The sequence below is a fragment of the Convolutriloba macropyga genome, chromosome 5 (genome assembly GCF_964194025.1).
Source record: "Convolutriloba macropyga chromosome 5, txConMacr16.3, whole genome shotgun sequence".
In the NCBI taxonomy this organism is placed as follows: Eukaryota; Metazoa; Xenacoelomorpha; order Acoela; family Convolutidae; genus Convolutriloba; species Convolutriloba macropyga.
Window position 1 is genome coordinate 52,931,751 of NC_134472.1, and position 20,090 is coordinate 52,951,840.

Sequence of the window (20,090 nt, forward strand, 5' to 3'; positions counted from 1 at the left end):
TGTTCGAAACAACTCAAAATTTTAATGGGTAGTTGCGCGGGTTTGTTTGGCGTGTGGCTTTTCAAACATTTTTTCAAAAACTCAAATAGCGAATAATTTAATGTTTTTTTTAATGTAGAACTGAATTTCTTACGCCATCTTTTCCGTCAATTTTTACGATTTGTCAGACATGACCACCATCAAATTAGAAAATTTCCTAATTTTTCACGCTTCCGTGGTTTTTACCGTGCTATATACAAGTTATATGCGATTACTAAGTCCTTATTTTGAAATTGTGACAATCTTTTCTCGTTTGAAAACTACGATCATTTCAGGTGCAGTCATGTAGTTCGTAATTAAACGGAAAAAATCTGATTGCACAGTCATTTTGCATTTCAATCTCTATTTTTCCCAATTTCCCCCATGACCGTTTTTTGCAGTGAAAACTGTTGACGAAGTGGCTAATTTCCATGTTTTAAAATCTGCTTCACATTTATACACCCGCAATGATCTATGTGATGCAATAATAATTGCTACAAAGCAAATGTCGTTGGGAGAAAAAAATGGGAATATCTTGTAATGGAATGCAATTACTGAGTTTTGTTATATAAATCTCAATGGCGGACAAAATAAATGTTATTATAGAGTTTCCGTTTCCTAAACCAAATGGTAGAAAGAGAATGGGAACTGTCAATATACACAATTATACCAAAAAATCTAAGTACACCTAAAGAGTTTTTAGAAAGCGCAACAAACATCAGATGATACAACATCCTTCAAACAAGTTCTCTATTAACGCAACCTTACGCTTATAGTTTTTTAAATTCCCAAAGAACTGCCTGTGTTCGTAATTGTAGCTTCGAAATTGCCCATTAATTTTCAATTGAATTCAGATCGGGTCTATTTGATGAACATTCAATTACCTCCCGCTGCTTTGCTATGAAAAAGAATTGACGACAATTTTCGTTTCATGACAGCTTCATCTTGTTGAAAAATAAGGTGTTGAAAATGCTTTTTTCTTTGTAATTTATCAAAATTTCCAAGTGAGCTAAAATAGTTAATTGTAACAAATTGTAGTCAGATAAGTTAGCGTGGAATGGACTCTAACCCGAAACTATTGAGACTTTTTTTGACCCAATTAATTTACCGTTGTTACAATTGGTCACATTTTGCATGACATTCTGATTATTGTTACGATTTCTTAAACAATTTCTTTTCCTAAAGCTGATTGAAATCTCATTCTCCCGTTTTTACAGAGTCAAATAACCATGAATTTTTGTAGGCATGCTAAAATCACCTCTAAAAATGCTACTTCGCAGTGCCTCTCATTATAATCAATGGCAAAATATGATAAATGAGGTAGAAATCCCCTCCTAACTAATCCTAGTTAATTCCCTCGACATTTTAATTCCACCTTACCCGCTCTCTGTTTAAGTTCGCAGGGGCGAATTAATCGAATTCCACCCCCGCATGTACGTCTATACGTGTCTTTATATGTAAATTCATGTATGTCTATTTTAGCCCCAGAAGTGCATCTGAAGATTTGCCAGGCGGAAAAATTTGCCCAAAAGACGAAAGAGACCAAGAGGAAGGAAAAATAATAGGAATAAATAGCACAGGTTCCAATTTACCCCCGCCTGCTTTCAATGATGAATCTAGACTACTATCGCAACCACCGCTACCCTTAGATAATGACAACAAAAGCGGTCTAGCAGCACTAAAAGACCAAATAAGAGGCTTAAATTCACCTGAACAAATTAATACTCAGGCTGCAAATTGTGTGATTGGAAGGAGCGGTACCCCCGAATTACCTTCAACTGACAATGCTACAAAACACACTTTGAAAAACGGGCAACATTTGTCACAGTTACCTCAGCACAAACAGAGTGCATTTTCCCTATCAAGTTGTGGCAAAAATGCAACTGCAACAGGGAAAAGTAACCGTGACCAAACGGGAAAACAACTAAATCAACAACAACAAGAACAACCCAAAGACCAATTACTTTCGGAATTAAGTTCAGCAGACGAAATTGACGGCTGTGTTACAACGATTAATCAAATTTCAAGTGGAAACGATTTTTCCTCTCAAACGCTCCGAAAACAAAGCAAAACCGTAGAACAAACTAGCAGCGGTATTAATAAAATTTCCCAGCATAAATTTGTACCCGCTAACATCTTTCGTTACCCAGATAATGAGGTAACATTAAACGAGACGCCAGGCACGTGGTCTAATCAAATCGGGTCTGATCAAATATCATCCGGCGCAATTCGACCTTCAAAGTTGAGCGGTAATTCGACATCAGAGCTTCGCCATTCAGATATCCAATGTGAACAAGATTCGGCGTCAGCAGACAAAAATTCCTCATCATCTGAGAAAAAGTCTGAAGATAGAGGTAGAAAGTGCATTGATGATGGAGTTAGAAAGAGTAATTCGTGTGTCTGGGAAAATGGTGCTTCTAACAATTCTGGCAATAGTATTCCAAACGGACTATCTGGTGAACAACGTGTTGGTGTTTTGAACAACTTTGGTCCAGGTTAGTTTTTAGTTCTTTTTCGGACTTTTATATTAAATCTATAAATGTGGAAAATCTGGAAACTAGACTTATTTTGGAAATTCTTATTTTTTTCGAAACAATCAGTTATTGCCCTTTAGCGTATTGTTTAACTTGATATTTTGAAAAATTAATTGGCGAAAGACACTACAGTTGGCGCCATCTTTACGTTACCAACTAATATAAAAAAACAAAATGTTCACATTTAACAACGAGTCGAGAATTTTCGACCAATTTCAGTACCTTACGTAATTTACGTTATTGTGTAGAAACGTCGAGGACACTCTGTAAAATTATCTCATGTGTTATCAGCTCCCAAATTTTTCATGTAATATGTGCAAAACTTGATGATTCACAAGGAAAAAATGACTGGTTTGATAATAAGTGAAAGGATTATAAAGAAAAACAAGGAGGATCAGTGATGTCTTTGGAAGTAAAGTTCCGACCCCTCTAATGTTATATTCAATAATCAAAAGTAAAAGCTGCGTATTCAAACATGGCACGAATCCACGGATTGATGTGCACTAAGTCATCCAATAATTTATTAGTAATTTATTCAGTATTAGTTTTATTTCTCCGCTTCATTAAAGTCATTAGCTAACACAATTTGAATTAAAATTGATTATTTTGCTTATAAGAGGGGCTGTGTAATGGCGGAAAAAAACTATCGAAGCTGAGTTGAAGAAGAGCAGTGTACAAAATTAGACAAATTTTATTTTCAGCCATTTCTGTTCTGATTTATTTACGCAGCAGAGCTATCAATTTTTTAAATGGGGAATTACATTATTATTACTCAATCTAGTCAGATTTTTTGCACCCATTAAGAAAAGTTTGTCTTTGCTACCGCACCCTCTAAATTAAATTGCCTCGTCTGTCTTTCGACAGCAATTTGTCCAATGTTTGTCGCTTTATGTTTACTTTTTCGAACAAAAACAAAATACTTCATTTAAAAAAATAAAAATAGCATTATTATCGTTTCTGCGAGTTTTTGGTAATATATATTTTAAAATTTCAAAAAAGCTTCCATCACAACACCGTTTGCAGACAATATTTTTGTTCAATATAGTTCTAAAGGAACACCGTAAATCGATTAAGCGCAAGATATGACTCAAAGAGGAGCTGTCACTTTAGAGCATGTTATTGCGAAATGAGCAACAATCCGTAGCTCCTTTTGTAAATTTTAGTTTTGAAGCATTTAAAGTGTATGTTAGAATAATTGTTTGCATTGGTAGTCTTTTCTGTTAGCAGTGCTCTTTAAAAATGTTTACAATACTGCTTACTTTAAACTTTAACAGTTCAATCAAGAGAAAAATTGATGAGCTTTTTTCGCAATTCTTACGAACTTCCCCTGTTTTTCGATAAAAATAATATAACCTTTGTCATTGTTACTTGCGGATGCAATTTTTCACTTCTAGGTGTCATGCAGATCTTAGATAAATTACAGGAGATTATGAAAAAGCTTCCGTTGAAATATTTTGTATTTTTTTGCAGTAAAAATAGACAAACCATAAATTTCATGTGTTTCAGTTATATGAGAAATACTCAAGTTTTGTCATTAGCTTTTTGCTTTCTATGTTTACCGCTATTATCTCTGTCTGTTCATATAAAAAGCAAACAATGATTTTTATATCTTAACCGGAAGAAAATTAAACCGTTCTTTGATTTTATGCGTTCTTTTAATCGGTCTTTTTTTGCACATATGTTTTTTTTTCTTAGTCATGAGTTATTCAGGTTGGATTTATTCTCATCAATTTTCCTATAATTTCAGAAGAAACAGATGTTTTTAAAGATGTCGCTAGTATGGAGATCACATGACAATAATATCCTTAAAGTGTTTGAGAGAAATTTTGCAATCCGATCAGATTTAAAAGGCTTTGAGGATGAAAGGCAGGGCTAAAGATGCGCCACATTTCCCAGCTATGGTTCCTTAATTTTTTGTTTTGTATCGAAAAGTCCAACGAATCCTTAAAATGCGTGTACGAAAGATTTACGCTTTTTCTCAACAATGAGCACCATTTCTTGGCGGCAATTCGTTTGTGTTCTGAATGGATCAGGACCCGCCGATAACCACTGCTCTTAATACGATCAAATAGAAATCTTGGTTATCAACAAAATTATTAAATGAAAGATTTGGTCAGATTATTAGTAAACGTTCAAAAACGATTGTTCTCTCTTTATGTAGATAGCTGGAATCAATTTTCATTCTGGCAATAATTGCGCAAATTGTTAAAATCTTTAAACCAAGTTTCAGTCCGGTGTTAAAAACCTGCCGTATAAAATTATTCATAAACTTTCATGCAACAATATTCGTTTGGAACAATTGTTTTCAATTTTTTGCTATGGCAAAATGTTTCGAATGAAACTTTTGTTTTTGTATACAACTCAATTCAATGTTTATAATCATTAATTAGAACATGTACAGGAGGACTTCCGGGCTAAACTAATGAACATCTAAACACATTTTAAGTGATCTGGTGGCCTGAAAAGGCAAGGAAAGAACAATTTAGAGCTTCTTATCTTCAGCTTTTCAATATATTTTCAATGGCACCCTATTTGTATCTCTTGGTAAAAAGAAATTTGAAAGGCCGAATTTGACAAAAAAAACCAGGCGGACCAAAATGGTTCTGCAAAAAAATGTTGACGAAAACAACTTCATATTTGCTAGAATTTATGATAGTTTCCAAGATTTTCTACGACTAGTTACCGATATCTAGGACACGTCTGCTTGAAAACTATAGAAAACTATTTTGCACACGTCTGCGTGCATCATTGGTGATCATTTCAAATCAGGTCCGCAATTCTGTTCACTTATATTTCCTAGAAATGAACTTCACTCTGAGGAAATTGAACAATATACGATAAGAAATTTATGATTCCGCTGATATTCATTTCCTACAGTGTCCATTAATAAAAACCAGACCTTTGAATCCTTTGCTGTAATCGTGTTTCAAAGAGCACACAGTACATTCGTCCTGTTATAAACAACATGGCTACGGCCATCTGCAAGTAGTGTAAACAGACCATAACATTACATGTAACTCCACCTTGTCTAAATTAATTTCCGCCACTCTGTTTGATTTGGCCTGTACAAACCTCGACTGCAGTAAAGTGCACACGTTCGATCATGACAGATAAATTGGACAAAACATTCAAGGCGTTTTTAATGTTTGATTACCAATATAACCATTTCCTTAGCAATTAAGATTTGGCTGCAGTTTTTTCCACATTTTTTTTGCTTTAAATGGATTTCTAATTACATACTTGCAGAGATTTTACTTATTTTGATAAATTTATTGGATTAATTTATTTGATATTGTGGTTTTATACCTGTTAATTATTTTTCCCCCACTTTTTCCGATAAGTTCCTTTATCTGATCTGCACTTTCTTGATTGTATGTCGTTTTAGCGGTGCAAGCAATATCGGATGCTATTAACAGCCTTCAGAACTCTAACTTATCAAAATCGGCTGCCAATGACCGAATAAATCCAAAACCCGATTTTAAACCAGTCACTTCACCCGATCAGTATTCCGACTTATTAGCCGAAGACGAATTAGCAGAAACAACCAACGATTCAAGTTCAGTGGAATCTTCTGTAAACGCTGAAAAAGTTTCGGCCGCTCGCACAATCGCAGAGAAGATGATAAATGAGCTGACGGAGCAGCCAATTGATTTCAGTGAAGAGAGTGTGAACAAAAGTGGTGACAATTCAAACACAGAAGGGTCGACAGAATTTGACATAAGCATGACACAGCCTCCGGACCATTATCCAGAATTCACTGGGGTTAGTCAACTCAACAGACAAAAATTATAAGTCCTCTGTGAAAAAAGTTTTTAGAAATGTTGATCTGTTAACTCCTTGAAAATCTGACAGTTAAATCAGAAAAAAAACTGTGATTCACAGGAACAGCTTGGCAGCCAACCTCCCAGTACATCATGCACCCCCCCCCCCGTTATAGAAATTGTGCCATTAAATAATAAAGCATTTTGTAAAAGATATGGCACGTGTGCTTCGGTGTTGCGAATAATACACACTAATGGGGGGGGGGGGCAACCGAAAAGATCCTAAATTTCATCCATCAAAGGTACCACAGCTATTAAAGAATGCAAATGAGTACAGAATATACAGAATATAACTTTTCATTTTTCTTAGTTGATCTTTTTTCATTAATCGGTACAAACGACAAAATTCTCTTTTTAAGCAAACCAGTTCAAATAAGTAATTTGCATCTCATGAAAAATTCAGAAATCTGAAATAATCTTTCTATGCGTTTCTTTTTTCTCAAACATTTTTCAAGTTCTGCTCTTCATTCAAAATTTATAGGCGTTTAATTAATATGCATAGGTTAAATAATATTATTACTTACTACCTTTTCAAAAGAACAAAAGTCCAATTGAACATATTTAAAAAAGCCGACCGACCTGTTAGAACCGCGACTTTTGAAATTGTGCAGAGTTTAATTCGATCTTGGGCTCACTCTTACTCACTCCTAGATGATTCGGTGCGTTATGTACGATATGAAATGTTTTTCTGAATGAAAAGTGAGTCACTATAACGTAGTTGTTTACGTGCCATAGTTCTTATTATTTGCGGTCAAATCAAATTTCTAGCAATTATATTAGTCCTGCTGGTTTTTTAATGCAATATTTTTGACTACCGACTTTTGCTTTGGTCGTTTTTTTATCGTCTGACTATTTGACTTTTCGTCCTGAAAAACTAGATAAACAGATAAAACCCAGAGAGCATTGCGTTCTCCTAGATAGTGCCTTATGGCTCCTTAGTTTCTAAGTAAGCTGTTCACCGAAACTAATTAAAAGACATAAATTCATAGTGTAAAGGCCGGTTCTCAAAGTTTGACCCCACTCCTACTTGACTCCACTAATTTCCTCTACCCACTCCACCTCATTCCACCCGTGACCCCAAACACTCGCTTTTCACCCTTGATCGCCACCTCCTCTCCCATGCTCACCTTCCTCAATTAAACTTACGTTAGCCTTCATAAGGAAAAGCTAGCTAATCGCAAAGCCAACCGCTAGCTAGTCTTTTGACTGCAATTCGCCCGACGTTAGTTGAACTAGCATGTTGAACTAAACTAACTAGTATGTTTCTTTAAGTAAAAGGAAAATTTTTAAAATTGGAAAACTTCTTCACTTGTATTGACCAAACCACACATTTTTTTTAAAAAAATAATGTAATGGGCGCGAAACTTGAATTTTGCTATGAGACAAAACTGCTCATATGATAAGCACGCGATATTCCGCGTTATTTGAATATAATGCTGTAAAATTCAATAAAATGCTGAAGAAGATGTCAGGTATTATCGAACATCAGAATCACAATTGTTTCTTTGTCGCTCTCAATAATTATTTGTTCATCAGTTCATGATTTCTCTGCTGTTTTATGAGATTTAAAGAGAGGAACATTTTAACACTTAAGCGTATCTTAACACAGCAATTGTTCTCGCACTGTCGTACAGAAATCGTTTACTGTAGTTGCATTGATTTGTGGAGCGAAATTAAGATACTTGTTGTTACAAGATTATTAGTGATTTCGCGGAGCGATTTTACTATTAAATTTGTGCGTTGAATATCTGTCTGTCTGAGTTTCACTTTAGAGCGACATTAGCGTCGCCAATTCAGCGTTAACTTATAAACTAGTATTTCGCTTAGCGAAATTAGGCTTATTCTGGTGTTGTGAAATTGAGTGATTCGCGGAACGAAATTCGGATTGAAAAGAGACAACTAAACTTGAATACAGATTCGAGGAGAATGAATTGAATAAAACTATCAAATTGTGATCAGCAATTTGATCATAACTAAAATTGGAAAGTTGCGGCAAACAGAATGACTAGACAGTATGAACAGACAATTATTTCACAAAATTAGAAAAACAAGTTTATCAAGCATGAATGAGGAAGACTTGATCTTCAAACAGGATTTGAACAAATTAAAACTAAAATGATGAAAATGAACTAAATCAAAGATTAGGAAAAATTAAGAGATTTTGCACTACAATATCCATGGCTCAATGTATACTATATCACATTTCCCTCTCGACAAAATAAACAACGAAGTAGTTTTTCAGGAAATTAATACAATATGTACTGGTTACTATTAATAATACGATAATGTTTGTAAAGAGTTTAGTCAGAGTCGCTTTCGTAGATGCGTTCCGCCTCAGCAACTGTCATTGATGTTTCGGTTCCTCCATAATTTGGAGAAACGTAGTATTGAATTCGAAATGATTGTACCGGCGAACAGGGGCCTAGTGTAAAATCGGATTCTACATTTTGATTATTGGTGGCTGTTTTTTGGATCGTAGATACAATCGATTTGTTTTGTATTTGTTGTTGCTTAATCAATTGTCTTCGTTTTTGACGTGAAGGTGCCGAAGTTGATGACGCGGTTGGCGGACATGTTTGTGTGGACACCAATGATTCATCAGATGCGGTTATTGACGGGGAGGAGCGTTTTCTTTTATGAGTCGGTTGTAATGCTTCAGTAGCTTTAGTTGCTGTTTTTTGCTTTCGTCGGGTTGGTGGCTCCGCAACTACTATAGACGTTTGTGGTAATACAAATGGCGGTGCTAAATCGATTAGACTCTCTGTTGGTGGCTGTGGCGGTGCGGGTACCAGGGTTTTCTTTGGTTTTACTGGCATTCGTACTGGCAACGCTCTTGTCACATTGGAATGGATTGAAGAGACTGCGTTCTTGTCATCGGCGGTTTTCTTGTGTTTCATCTTTTTATTGCCCTCTAACTTCCGTCTTGCCTCTCTTGCGTGCTGGTTTACTAGATCCTCTGTGATCTTTCCTGATGGTGTTTTTGGTCTTCTGTTGGCATAAATTGTAAATCTGTTTGTCTCTCTGCCTGGGTTCCAAGTTTAGCTAAATCAGAGTTTCTAATGGTGACTTCACGTTCCCCGGTTCCTTTGTTATGGGCTTGAAGACATCTGTTTTAATTACCAATGATCTAGGTGCCAAAACCTCGTAAAGATCGTCCAGACTTTTCTTGGATCTTTTACTTTTAGGTTTTTTCTTCGCTAATTTTACAGTTAACGAGGCCTCAGATCTGGGTACTGCCAGACCAACATCTGGATGCGGGATTACTCTTGATTCCTTATCAGGATCTGCATTGCTTCGTTTAACCGCATCTCTGCTTAGTCGGTCTCTGTTTGCTTCTAGCTTGATGTCACTCCTCGCTTCCGTGTCCCAATGGTCCTCCGAGATCAACTCTTCCCAACGAACTGTCTCCATGTCTAAATATTTTGGTAAAATTGGTTTATATGTGAGGCTAATTGGATCAGGTTCGGTTAAAATATTACTTAGTGGAGTATTCGCTTTTCTACCAAAATGTGCTTCAAACGGTGAAATATTAATAGTCTTTTGGTGACAGATAAGTAGTTGATAAATAATAGAGTTTATTGATGCTTTCAAATTAAGGTGATTTTGCGTCGCTGTTTTAATATAAGCTAAGTGACTCTTGATTGTTTGAATTAGCCTTTCAACTAGTCCAATTGCTCTGTGGTCGTGTATTGGGGCTTCAATTAATTGTATATTATTTTGATTACAAAATGCTTTAATTTGTTGACCAGTTTGGCACCGCGCTTGATCTATTCTAATCGAACGAGGTATTACGTGTAGCAAAACATATTCTTGAAGGATTTTCAAAATATCATCTGCATTTGCTCTATCAAATACTTCCGCTGTTGGAAATTTAGAAAATCGATCTATTCATGCAAGAAAATAGACTTCTTGATTCTTTTCATTATAGATTGGTCCACCAAAATCAATTTGAATTTCTTCATTTGGTACTTTGCACAATTTTAATGGTGCCCATTTGCTAGCAGGAATAATAGACTTTAAATTTTTTTTACCAATTTTGACGCAAGGGTTACATTTTGCCGTTTTTGTGATGATGTCACGATGAATGTACGGCCACCATGCATGTGTTGCCATGTCCGTCATCCCCTAACTCTCTGGATGTGTCGCATGTATCGCTTCCACATAAGCTTCTTTAATTGAGTTGGGAATGGCGATGCGATCGTCTATGCACACACATCCATTTTTGACATGGAGGTCCTTCCAAAATCTATGGATGTAAGGGCTTATTTGTCGGCACCTATCTTCATTTTCCGTAAGTACACAGTCCTTGATCTCCTTGAGGATCGCGTCCTTTGATGTGAGGCTCGCCATCAAAGTACTTGAAAATATCTTTGACAAAGCAAAGTTGAAGGCGTCCGTATACAAGTCATCTGGGGACGGCGAATTAACTGTTGTTGTGTCCGTGTTTGGGGTAGATGGTGTTGCTGACATTGGGAGAGCTATGGATGGGCCTGCTTCATCGGCAAACTGTACTTTGGATGGTGTGGAATGTTTCAATTGCATGAGGATTTCTTCGTCTGAGTTTGACATCATTAACAGGTTTTGGAATGGGCTGGCAAGTCGTTGGAAATTATTGAGATTTCTATTCGACTGATTTGTGGATTGATATAAGGCAAAAAGTGAGTGTGGAATGTTTGCTTCCGATTTGGGTATTAGAATTTAAGTTATTTGTTGTTAATTTGCAAATTGTATTGTCATTTTCCGTAATCGCAGAATGTTCTGGATTTCGCGGTGCAAATTCACTGCATAATTTGTTACTGGAATGCGGAGTATTTGAGGCTTGTTTTGTAAGTTGATTGCGCGCCGCAAAATCAATGTAATTTTCTTCATTTAATAAAAAGCGTTTCGCGCTGCTTTTAATTGCGTCCAATTTAGCAACTATGAATTGCTCATCTTAAGCAGAAACATTAACAGCTTTTTGCTGTGACTCGCGTGAGATATAGTCAACTAGTCCCATTTTGATCCGGGAAGATGATGTATTGTAAAATCAAGAGGTAATAGTCTAACGACCCAACGTGTTAAACGACTGTTATAAAATTTGTTAGCTTTTTTCTCTCATTATTGATTGCAAAGCTCTGTGATCGGTTATCACTGTGAATGGCTTACAATAACGGTAAAATTTGAATTGTTTGGTAGACCATACAACACCCAAAAACTCTAGCTCATTAATGCTATGACGATCTTCTACTGAATTAAAAATCGTGACGCAAAAGCTACGGTGTGCCAACCGTTTCGAGTTCGTTGCTCTAATACACAACCCAAACCTTTACGAGAGGCATCGCGTTTTATACGTGTTTCTAGATCGGGGTTAAAATGCTTTTTTCCCGTTGTTTCGTCAATCTTCGCTTTTATCAGTTTGAATTGTTCTTCATGTTCATCTGTCCAAACAAATTTTGTGTTTTTCTTAAGAAGAGGTCTAAGCGCATAACACAATTGCAATAGATTAGGAATAAATTTTCCCAGATGATGTGTGTGATCACATGAAGGATCGTAATTTTTTGAGATTTGAGGGTGATGATAATTTTTCGATTGCATCAGTTTCATTGGTTTTTGCATCAGTGTTTTTCTTAAGAACAGGTCTAAGTGCATAACACAATTGCAATAGATTAGGAATAAATTTTCCCAGATGATGTGTGTGATCACATGAAGGATCGTAATTTTTTGAGATTTGAGGGTGATGATAATTTTTCGATTGCATCAGTTTCATTGGTTTTTGCATCAGTGTTTTTCTTAAGAACAGGTCTAAGTGCATAACACAATTGCAATAGATTAGGAATAAATTTTCCCAGATGATGTGTGTGATCACATGAAGGATCGTAATTTTTTGAGATTTGAGTGTGATGATAATTTTTCGATTGCATCAGTTTTATTGGATAATGGGGTTATGCCTGTTTGAGTGATGCTATGCCCGAGCCATTCAATTTTTTCTTTTGTAAAATGGCAATTTACGAGATTGATTCGAAGATTTTCTTGATCTAATTTTATTAGGTATTTGCGTACGAGATCGAGATGATGTTCAATTCTGCCTCTACTTACTATCAGTTTATCGTCTAAAAAACAGAATGTATTGTTAGGCCGGCGAGTGTACAATCGATTGCTTTTTAAAATTCGGCAGGCATATCCGTTAGTCCTTAAAATCCCGTTTTGAAGCGATAAGTGCCGGTCATATCTCCGCTTACAAGATTAAAGTTACAGTGGCGGGCCGTATCGCTGTGAAAATTTAATTGGCTATACGCGTACTGCAAATCTAGTGTCGTAAAATAAGCCGTTTTTTTTGCGGTGCGGTTGACAGTGTTTGTGAAATTGTTTGAATTAGAGAATCGATATTCGGCACCTTGTACATTTTTTTGTGAATAGCTTTGTTCAAGATTTTGGAGTCTAAGGCGATTGTGATTGATTGGTCGTTTTTAACTGTTGTAACTATTGGAGATATGAAAAACTGGTCAGAACAATTTGTTAATTTTTCTATATGTCCTTCATTTAAAAATTTTGCGAGCTCAATCTTTACTTTTGGTTGAAGATGGATCGGTACTTTTCTCCCTTTTTGGTGGGTAAAACGATAATTTTTATGAAAATTTGAGTTGACAGTATGATGTTTCGATTTTCCAATTCGCGAAATTAATTCCGGAAATTCTTTTGCTAAAAATTTTTTTATTGCACAAGGATTTTCAACGTTGTTTATCTCGATGTTCGGGCAAGGCTTTTGTGAAATAGTTATTTCCATTTGATCCAAGAGATCACGTCCGAGAATGGGTCTAAAATCGTCTGCAACTACCGTGATTTTTGCTTTTTGAATTTTCCAATTATTACAATGAACTGGCGCTTTTAATATTCCGAGTGTTTCAACTGTATCGTTAGAAAAAGATTTGAGTTCGAGTGGTTTTCTCTCCGACCATTGTGCGTGCGTGCAATTTAACATTATTTCCTTGGCAAGAGACATATTTATGATAGTACAGCCATTTCCAGAATCGAGGAGCAAATGGCACTCCGTATTTCCAATTGTTATCGCCATGTTTTGCAGTGCAATTGGTGGTGTATTAAGGCTTTCCACCATCGCAACTTAATTATCGTCTGAAAAGTCGTAATCAGAATTAAATTGTTCGAAATAGTTTACATAATTAACATTTTGATTCTCCGATTGTGTTTTTTGCTCTGCAGTTTCAGAATTTTCTACATTATTGATGCGATTATCTTGACGAGAACTTTGTGTATTAATTAATTTTTTCCGACATAACTTTGCGAAATGGTTGAGTAGACCACAATGATTGCATTTACTAACCAGAGCAGAGCAAACCTGACGATGTGTTGGAGCCCAAGTTTGACCACAACCTCTACACTGGCCAATCGCTGCTCGATTGAGTGAAGTTCTGCTTGATTGATTTCCTTGTGTATTCGAGCCACAAAATCTATTAAAATATTGTATAGCATTGATTGCACTGCCAGTTGCGCTGTTATTGTTGTTGTTGTTTGATGAGATCTGTTGTTGATTTTGATGACCCATCTCCACATTGACAGCTATACTGAGAGCTCTTTCTGGGTCTACTTTTTCACGAAGGATTTCACGTTGAATATCGTCATCCAACATATTCGTGATGAAGATGTCCCTGATTATCACCTCTTCTCGAATTTCGAAATTACAATTTTCCGCTAATTCTTTCAAAATGCTGTAAAATTGTTCTACAGCTTCACCCTTTTTCTGTTTCCTTGAGAAGAACACGTAGTGACCAAAAGTGATGTTTCTGAGTCGTATGAAAGCTTTTTCCATCATCTCCCAAAGTTTGAGGGTAGTGAGATCGTAGACGTTATCACGGGGAAATTTTTGTTGTAGAAGACGTCTTCCTTCCGTTCCAATACTGGGATAAAGGAGCGAAACACACTTTTGGTCGCATAGAGACCATGGTCGTTCGCCACACAAAAAGCCTGCCTCCGTTATTTTTTGGCATTTCAACTCTCATTGAAGCTTCAATTGATTCTTCGTGATTTGTCGATCTCGTTCCGTATCCACTGTTGCATCTTCGATGGCCAATTTATATTTCGGCTCGACCGGTAGTCGTACATGTGTTGGCTTTGGTTGTAAGAGAGTGTCCAGCGTTATATTCTCTCTTGCAAGAGTTGCCAGTTTTACTTGAATGCGCCACTTCTCCCAACGTATTGGAGGATCTGATGTAGGCCGTTCCCAAATGGGCTCTATTGAAAGCGGGGTTTTTCGGGATTCGCGAGCTGGCTGCGCCATGTCGTACAGAAATCGTTTACTGTAGTTGAATTGATTTGCGGAGCGAAATTAAGATACTTGTTGTTACAAGATTATTAGTGATTTCGCGGAGCGATTTTACTATTAAATTTGTGCGTTGAATATCCGTCTGTCTGAGTTTCACTTTAGAGTGACATTAGCGTCGCCAATTCAGCGTTTACTTATAAACTAGTATTTCGCTTAGCGAAATTAGGCTTATTCTGGTGTTGTGAAATTGAGTGATTCGCGGAACGAAATTCGGATTGAAAAGAGACAACTAAACTTGAATACAGATTCGAGGAGAATGAATTGAATAAAACTATCAAATTGTGATCAGCAATTTGATCATAACTAAAATTGGAAAGTTGCGGCAAACAGAATGACTAGAGAGTATGAACAGACAATTATTTCACAAAATTAGATAAACAAGTTTAACAAGCATGAATGAGGAAGATTTGATCTTCAAACAGGATTTGAACACATTAAAACTAAAATGATGAAAATGAACTAAATCAAAGATTAGGTAAAATTAAGAGATTTTGCACTACAGTATCCATGTCCCCATGTATACTATATCACACGCACTATGAAAACTAAAGTTTATTTTTTTAATTGAATTTATTCCAATTCAGAGGAGCTGTAAGTAAAATTTGAGATTTTTTAAAGACGAGACAAGAACATTAAAAAAATTAATTAGAAGCCTTTCGCTGAGACTATTTGTTTTTTTTTCTTTATTTAATGCAATACTAACTTACTTTTATTTTTGAAGGTTTAAACGCTATTTGAACAGTCGTTTGATTTACAATTTTTAACATCTTTAGTTTTCGATGAAAATCCCTAGAGAACAGAACATATTTTTAGGTGTTAAGATTTTTTTGGAATTTGGGTTCCCATTTTTTGACGCTTAAAAACTTATCAGATACTCTTTTTTCAATTATAAAATATTTTTTGTGGATAATTTGTCACCCTAAAATAATGGAAAATACGTGTTAAATTAAGTAAAAGACTCGGAGTTATAAGAAATGAAACGTGAGTGTGTGAAAAGAGCAGTATATATCATTTTTTTTCGAGTTAATATATATGACCTATTTTACATTTTCTCTTTCCGCGTGTATGGGAGCTGATGATTAATTTTTACTTGGCGTTTGAAATTGGACATTCTGAGTTGTTCCACGACCGCTCGTACCAAACTTTTACATATAACTTGACCTTGATAAAGACATTCCCCACGGCACATGGCGTCAATGGGACTTGTAATCATGTTGATTTGCTTCTTGTTTGTCAACAAAATCCACCCTGTTTTAAAGTGTTTCTCAAACTAACAGGAGCCTACAACGAAACACCACGTATTGAACGTTATACCTTAAAATAAACATGTTGGCAGTTTGTGTGAATGGGTTTTGTTTTGATTGGCTTGATTGATAAATAGCTTGGGATCCCAGGTGTGAATGCGAGGAAAGGAAGTCAGTTGGAATTACTCCTCCGCTCATTGTCAAAATCAGGAAATAAGCTCAGACTTATGGCTTTCAGACATAACATTTATTTTCATTACGGAGCAACCGAAGCCGAGTTTCCAAAAAGTAGAAAAATCATAAAATCATTAAGTCAAATTTGAAGACCTATAGCAAAAAACTCATTAAGCAGCCGAAATTATTGAAAAGCATGACAAGATTGAATATTTCGGTATTCATTCTCATTAGAGATCAATCAAACAGTCGAATTATGTAAAACAGAATCGGAAACAGACTTTGATCAGCAAGTGTTCAAATACGTCAGCATAAACGACTGTGAAAAGACTAAATATCAAGCTAAATTTTAGACTTTTGTTTAATGTTGGAAATTGTGTCAAAGATTTGTCTGATATATTAAAAAAAATTAGCCGAAACATAATATGAACAGCTTTTTGCCGCATTTTTATTAACAATAAAAAGCTGAAATTTGCTAATATAAAGTAAAGGTATTAATTTTTAATTATTTTTTATTGACCCATTGGAAAAAATGCGAGACATTTATGATTTCGTATCACATAAACTTCAGTTATGAGTAATATACAATTAGAGTGTTTTGAAACTTAGTTTCGGCTGTTTTCGGCTTCTCTTATTAGATATCTATTTACACAATCTGGGGTAATTTTGTGTAGAAGTAGCCCTCGGGTTGTTGCTTGTCTGTGTTTTGCTTAATAGTGGTGAAGGAAAACAGAAAAGATTGAATATTTTGGTATCAGGGTCGTAAAAGTTGACCAAATTTAGGGTTTGAAGTCGAGAATTGCCCATAGTCGTAAAATTCATGTGATAGCACCGTCGGTTGTAAACATTTTAAATTACTTTTGATATTACTTGTTCTTCCTAATCGGAATCTATACTCTTTTTATGATCTTAGACTTAGACTCGATTCTTAATTACAGAGTCCTTTTTTGAACTTGGGTTACTGAATTTTGGTTCTGCTGGGATTATCTTTTGCTCTAGTCGCGTTTATTGTTGCCTCATCCTCTTAACTGTTATAATTGTTCATTTATTGCACGCTCGAAACAAAAGTTAGTATTGGGAAAAATTTTGAGAACTTAAAATGTGAAAGTTATTTGAAATTTCCTTTGAATTGGAACGAATTGCTTGATTTTAGATATACTGATAAATGCATTATTCGCAGTGATTTGCTTTTTTTAATATCGCATATTGTAGTTCTGCGGTATCTTATTTTATTAATTGCTCTCAAACGAAGTTTGTAGCAATTATATTAGTCTTGTCGGTCTTTTTTATGCGATTTTTCGCTTGACCAATTTTTTGTCTGACGCATTTGACTTTTTGTCCTCAATTACGGGATAAACAGGTAGCGCCCAGCGGGCATTAAGTGCTCTTAAAGCCTTTCAGCTCACTAGTCTTCAAGTATGCGATTCACAGAATATGTTTTGGAGACTTAACCCCCCCCCCCCCACTGTTGCCACCCGATCAGCTTCCGGTGCACCCCCCCCCCCGCTGCGCTCACTTACGCCCCTTCAATTAAGCTAAAGCTAGCCTCACCAAACCGTGCCTAGCTACTGATGAAGCCAACCGCTCGCCGGTTGTTTGAGAGCAATTCGCCCGACTTTAGTCGGTCATGTTAGATACTTCAGCGTTATGGAACAGGTAAAAAATGTCGGCGAATTTTGTTAAAGTGCTGGAGTCATGTGCATCAAGAATGTTATAATCGAATACATGCGATTGTATCTTAGTTGTTATGCAATGTTCGCTAACCATCAGTTGGCTGACATTGGTTGCCATCAATTGAAAGTATTGAAGGCAAACACGTGCATATGAAAGCAGAATTTTTTACACACGAAAACGATAGATGAAAAATTTCTCCGCTGAGTTGTGGTAAAATTTTTACTTTAGCTCACTTAAGCTGAAATAATTATAGCAAAATTACGATCAATCAAATGGGCGACTATTTGTTACGGAGCTCTCTGAACTATAACCTTATTTCTTATATCCGAAACATCACTTAACTATGCATATTTTTATTCGAGTATATATTCTCACACTTCTCGCTGTTCTCCCTAATTAATTTTTAACAAAATGTTAATTAAGCAGATGTGTAAAACTAATTGGTAAGTTTTTTACATGAAAGATTAAGTGCTGATTATCACTTACTCATATCTCTGCTCTTGAGAACATTTGAATATCATATATATTTTAAAAACCTGAAAACGAATGTTAGAAAAGCAAAATATAGGCCAAATGAAGTTGTTTATGTTGTGCCAAAATTGTTTCAAGTTAACCGATCAGACGAATATTCTGCTCACCCCTGCACTAGCCTGTTTTTTGTCGCGGCCCTCACCCCCACTTAGTGGGAACTATATGCTCAACTGTTTTTTTGTTCAGTCAATTTTGTCCGATCGATATATTTATCATAGAAAATTGTTGCATCATTAGAAATCCCTTCTAGTGTAGAATACATAATTGAAGTTTTTAGTTTTATTTTTTCGAGGAGTTATCGGGGTTTAAAGTTTTCGTAAAGATTGGCCAATTTTCTTTTTTTGTTCGCTTTTTCAAAATTTGTTGCGCAAAATTTGTTCTCTTTTGAAAAAAATTAAAGCGTTCTCAATGACAGTAACACTTTTTTGATGCGATTAACTATTACGATGGGCTGGCGAATCTTTTGATGCCATATTTTTGCAAAAGTTGGGCATTTGTGGTTCTTGAACCCTTTTTTTACATAAAAATACAGCACCAAATCAGTTAATTTATCCCTAAACTGTTAGTAATTCTCACTATCACTGACCTGAAACCTGCTAAGGCTATCTTCATAAAATTTAAAGATATATAGGGAAGATAAATTCTCTAATAAATTATTTGGAAGCAGTTTTGACCGTTACTGCTCATTTAAATAGCTTTGAAGCATTTTTTTTTGCTTTTAGCGTAAATTTCGATCTTTTTTGTTAGTTTTTGGATTATTTAGGTGTCTATAATCACTGCGAAGCGACAGCCAGGTGTTCATTATATCGTGGTTGATTAAAATCCAACGGGTTTGAATTACGCCAGGTGTTGTTCTTTTTTAAAGTTCTTTTTATATTTCTTCAAATATTGATGTCAATGAGAAATCAAAAATGAGCAGAGTTTTAAATCAAGCTGGAGCAGTAAACAGAGCGACAAAATTAAAAACTCTGTCATGTTTGTGTTTTAGTGATGTCTTATGCTGTCCTATTATGTAGTCTTCTAATTGGCAAGTCTCTGTGAGGTTTCAAGGAAGCTAAATGCGCTGAAAAAGTGTTTAATATTTTCAGCTAATTGTATCTTTTGTTATTGAAAATTATTTAATATTTGGTTTTTTCCGTAGTTGTCGTTTTCTTTCTTCTCTCAACAAACCATGTTTCAGTCTAAACAGTAACAGACCCGGTCAGCGCTGTAATGTGGCGTTCAAATTTTTCTGTTGATCTTTGAAATTTAAGAATGCCATATTAGAGCGCTGCGCTGACTATGTTTCTTACTGTTTAGACTGAAACATGATTTGTTGAGAAAACAAAAAGCCAACAATTACGGAAAAAACCAAAAACTGTTGTCAAGGTAGTCACTTAGTTAAGGAGGGCGGTTTTCAATACTCGTAAACTTGCAAACCAGTTTTCAAGAATGTAGTAGTCCAATCGTAGTACATAGATGTTGATTAAAGAGTGGTTCAGTTGTGGGGCTGGTCGTAATGTTTCTTTTTCCTTTTGTATGTTACATGCTTGGCAGAGTCAACATTTTGGTAACTTCTGCAAATTTTTTTTGTACAATTAAGTTTTTTGAAGATAAATATTTTCGCATAAACTTCAGCCAAACACATTTTTGTTGCACCTTTAGCTGCACAAATCCAGGTTTTGATATGCCGTTTTTTCGTATTTGAAATTTAGGAGACTTGATTCAGTTAGTTCCGTTTAAGTAGTAATTGATTGTTTCATTAATGGTTTTCTTTAATGGCTTTCAGTATTAGTTT

General features: G+C 35.6%; 1 protein-coding gene across 4 annotated transcripts in view; it reads left to right on the plus strand.

The window, feature by feature from the left end:
* Window positions 1–20,090, plus strand: part of LOC142339458 (uncharacterized) — a 191,329-nt gene that overhangs the window by 153,651 nt on the left and 17,588 nt on the right. For all 4 annotated transcript variants that reach the window (XM_075389495.1, XM_075389496.1, XM_075389497.1 and 1 more), the window contains 2 exons: window positions 1,501–2,513; window positions 5,938–6,314. In XM_075389495.1, coding sequence (XP_075245610.1) covers window positions 1,501–2,513; window positions 5,938–6,314 — 1,390 coding nt within the window. The remainder of the gene's footprint in view (window positions 1–1,500; window positions 2,514–5,937; window positions 6,315–20,090) is intronic.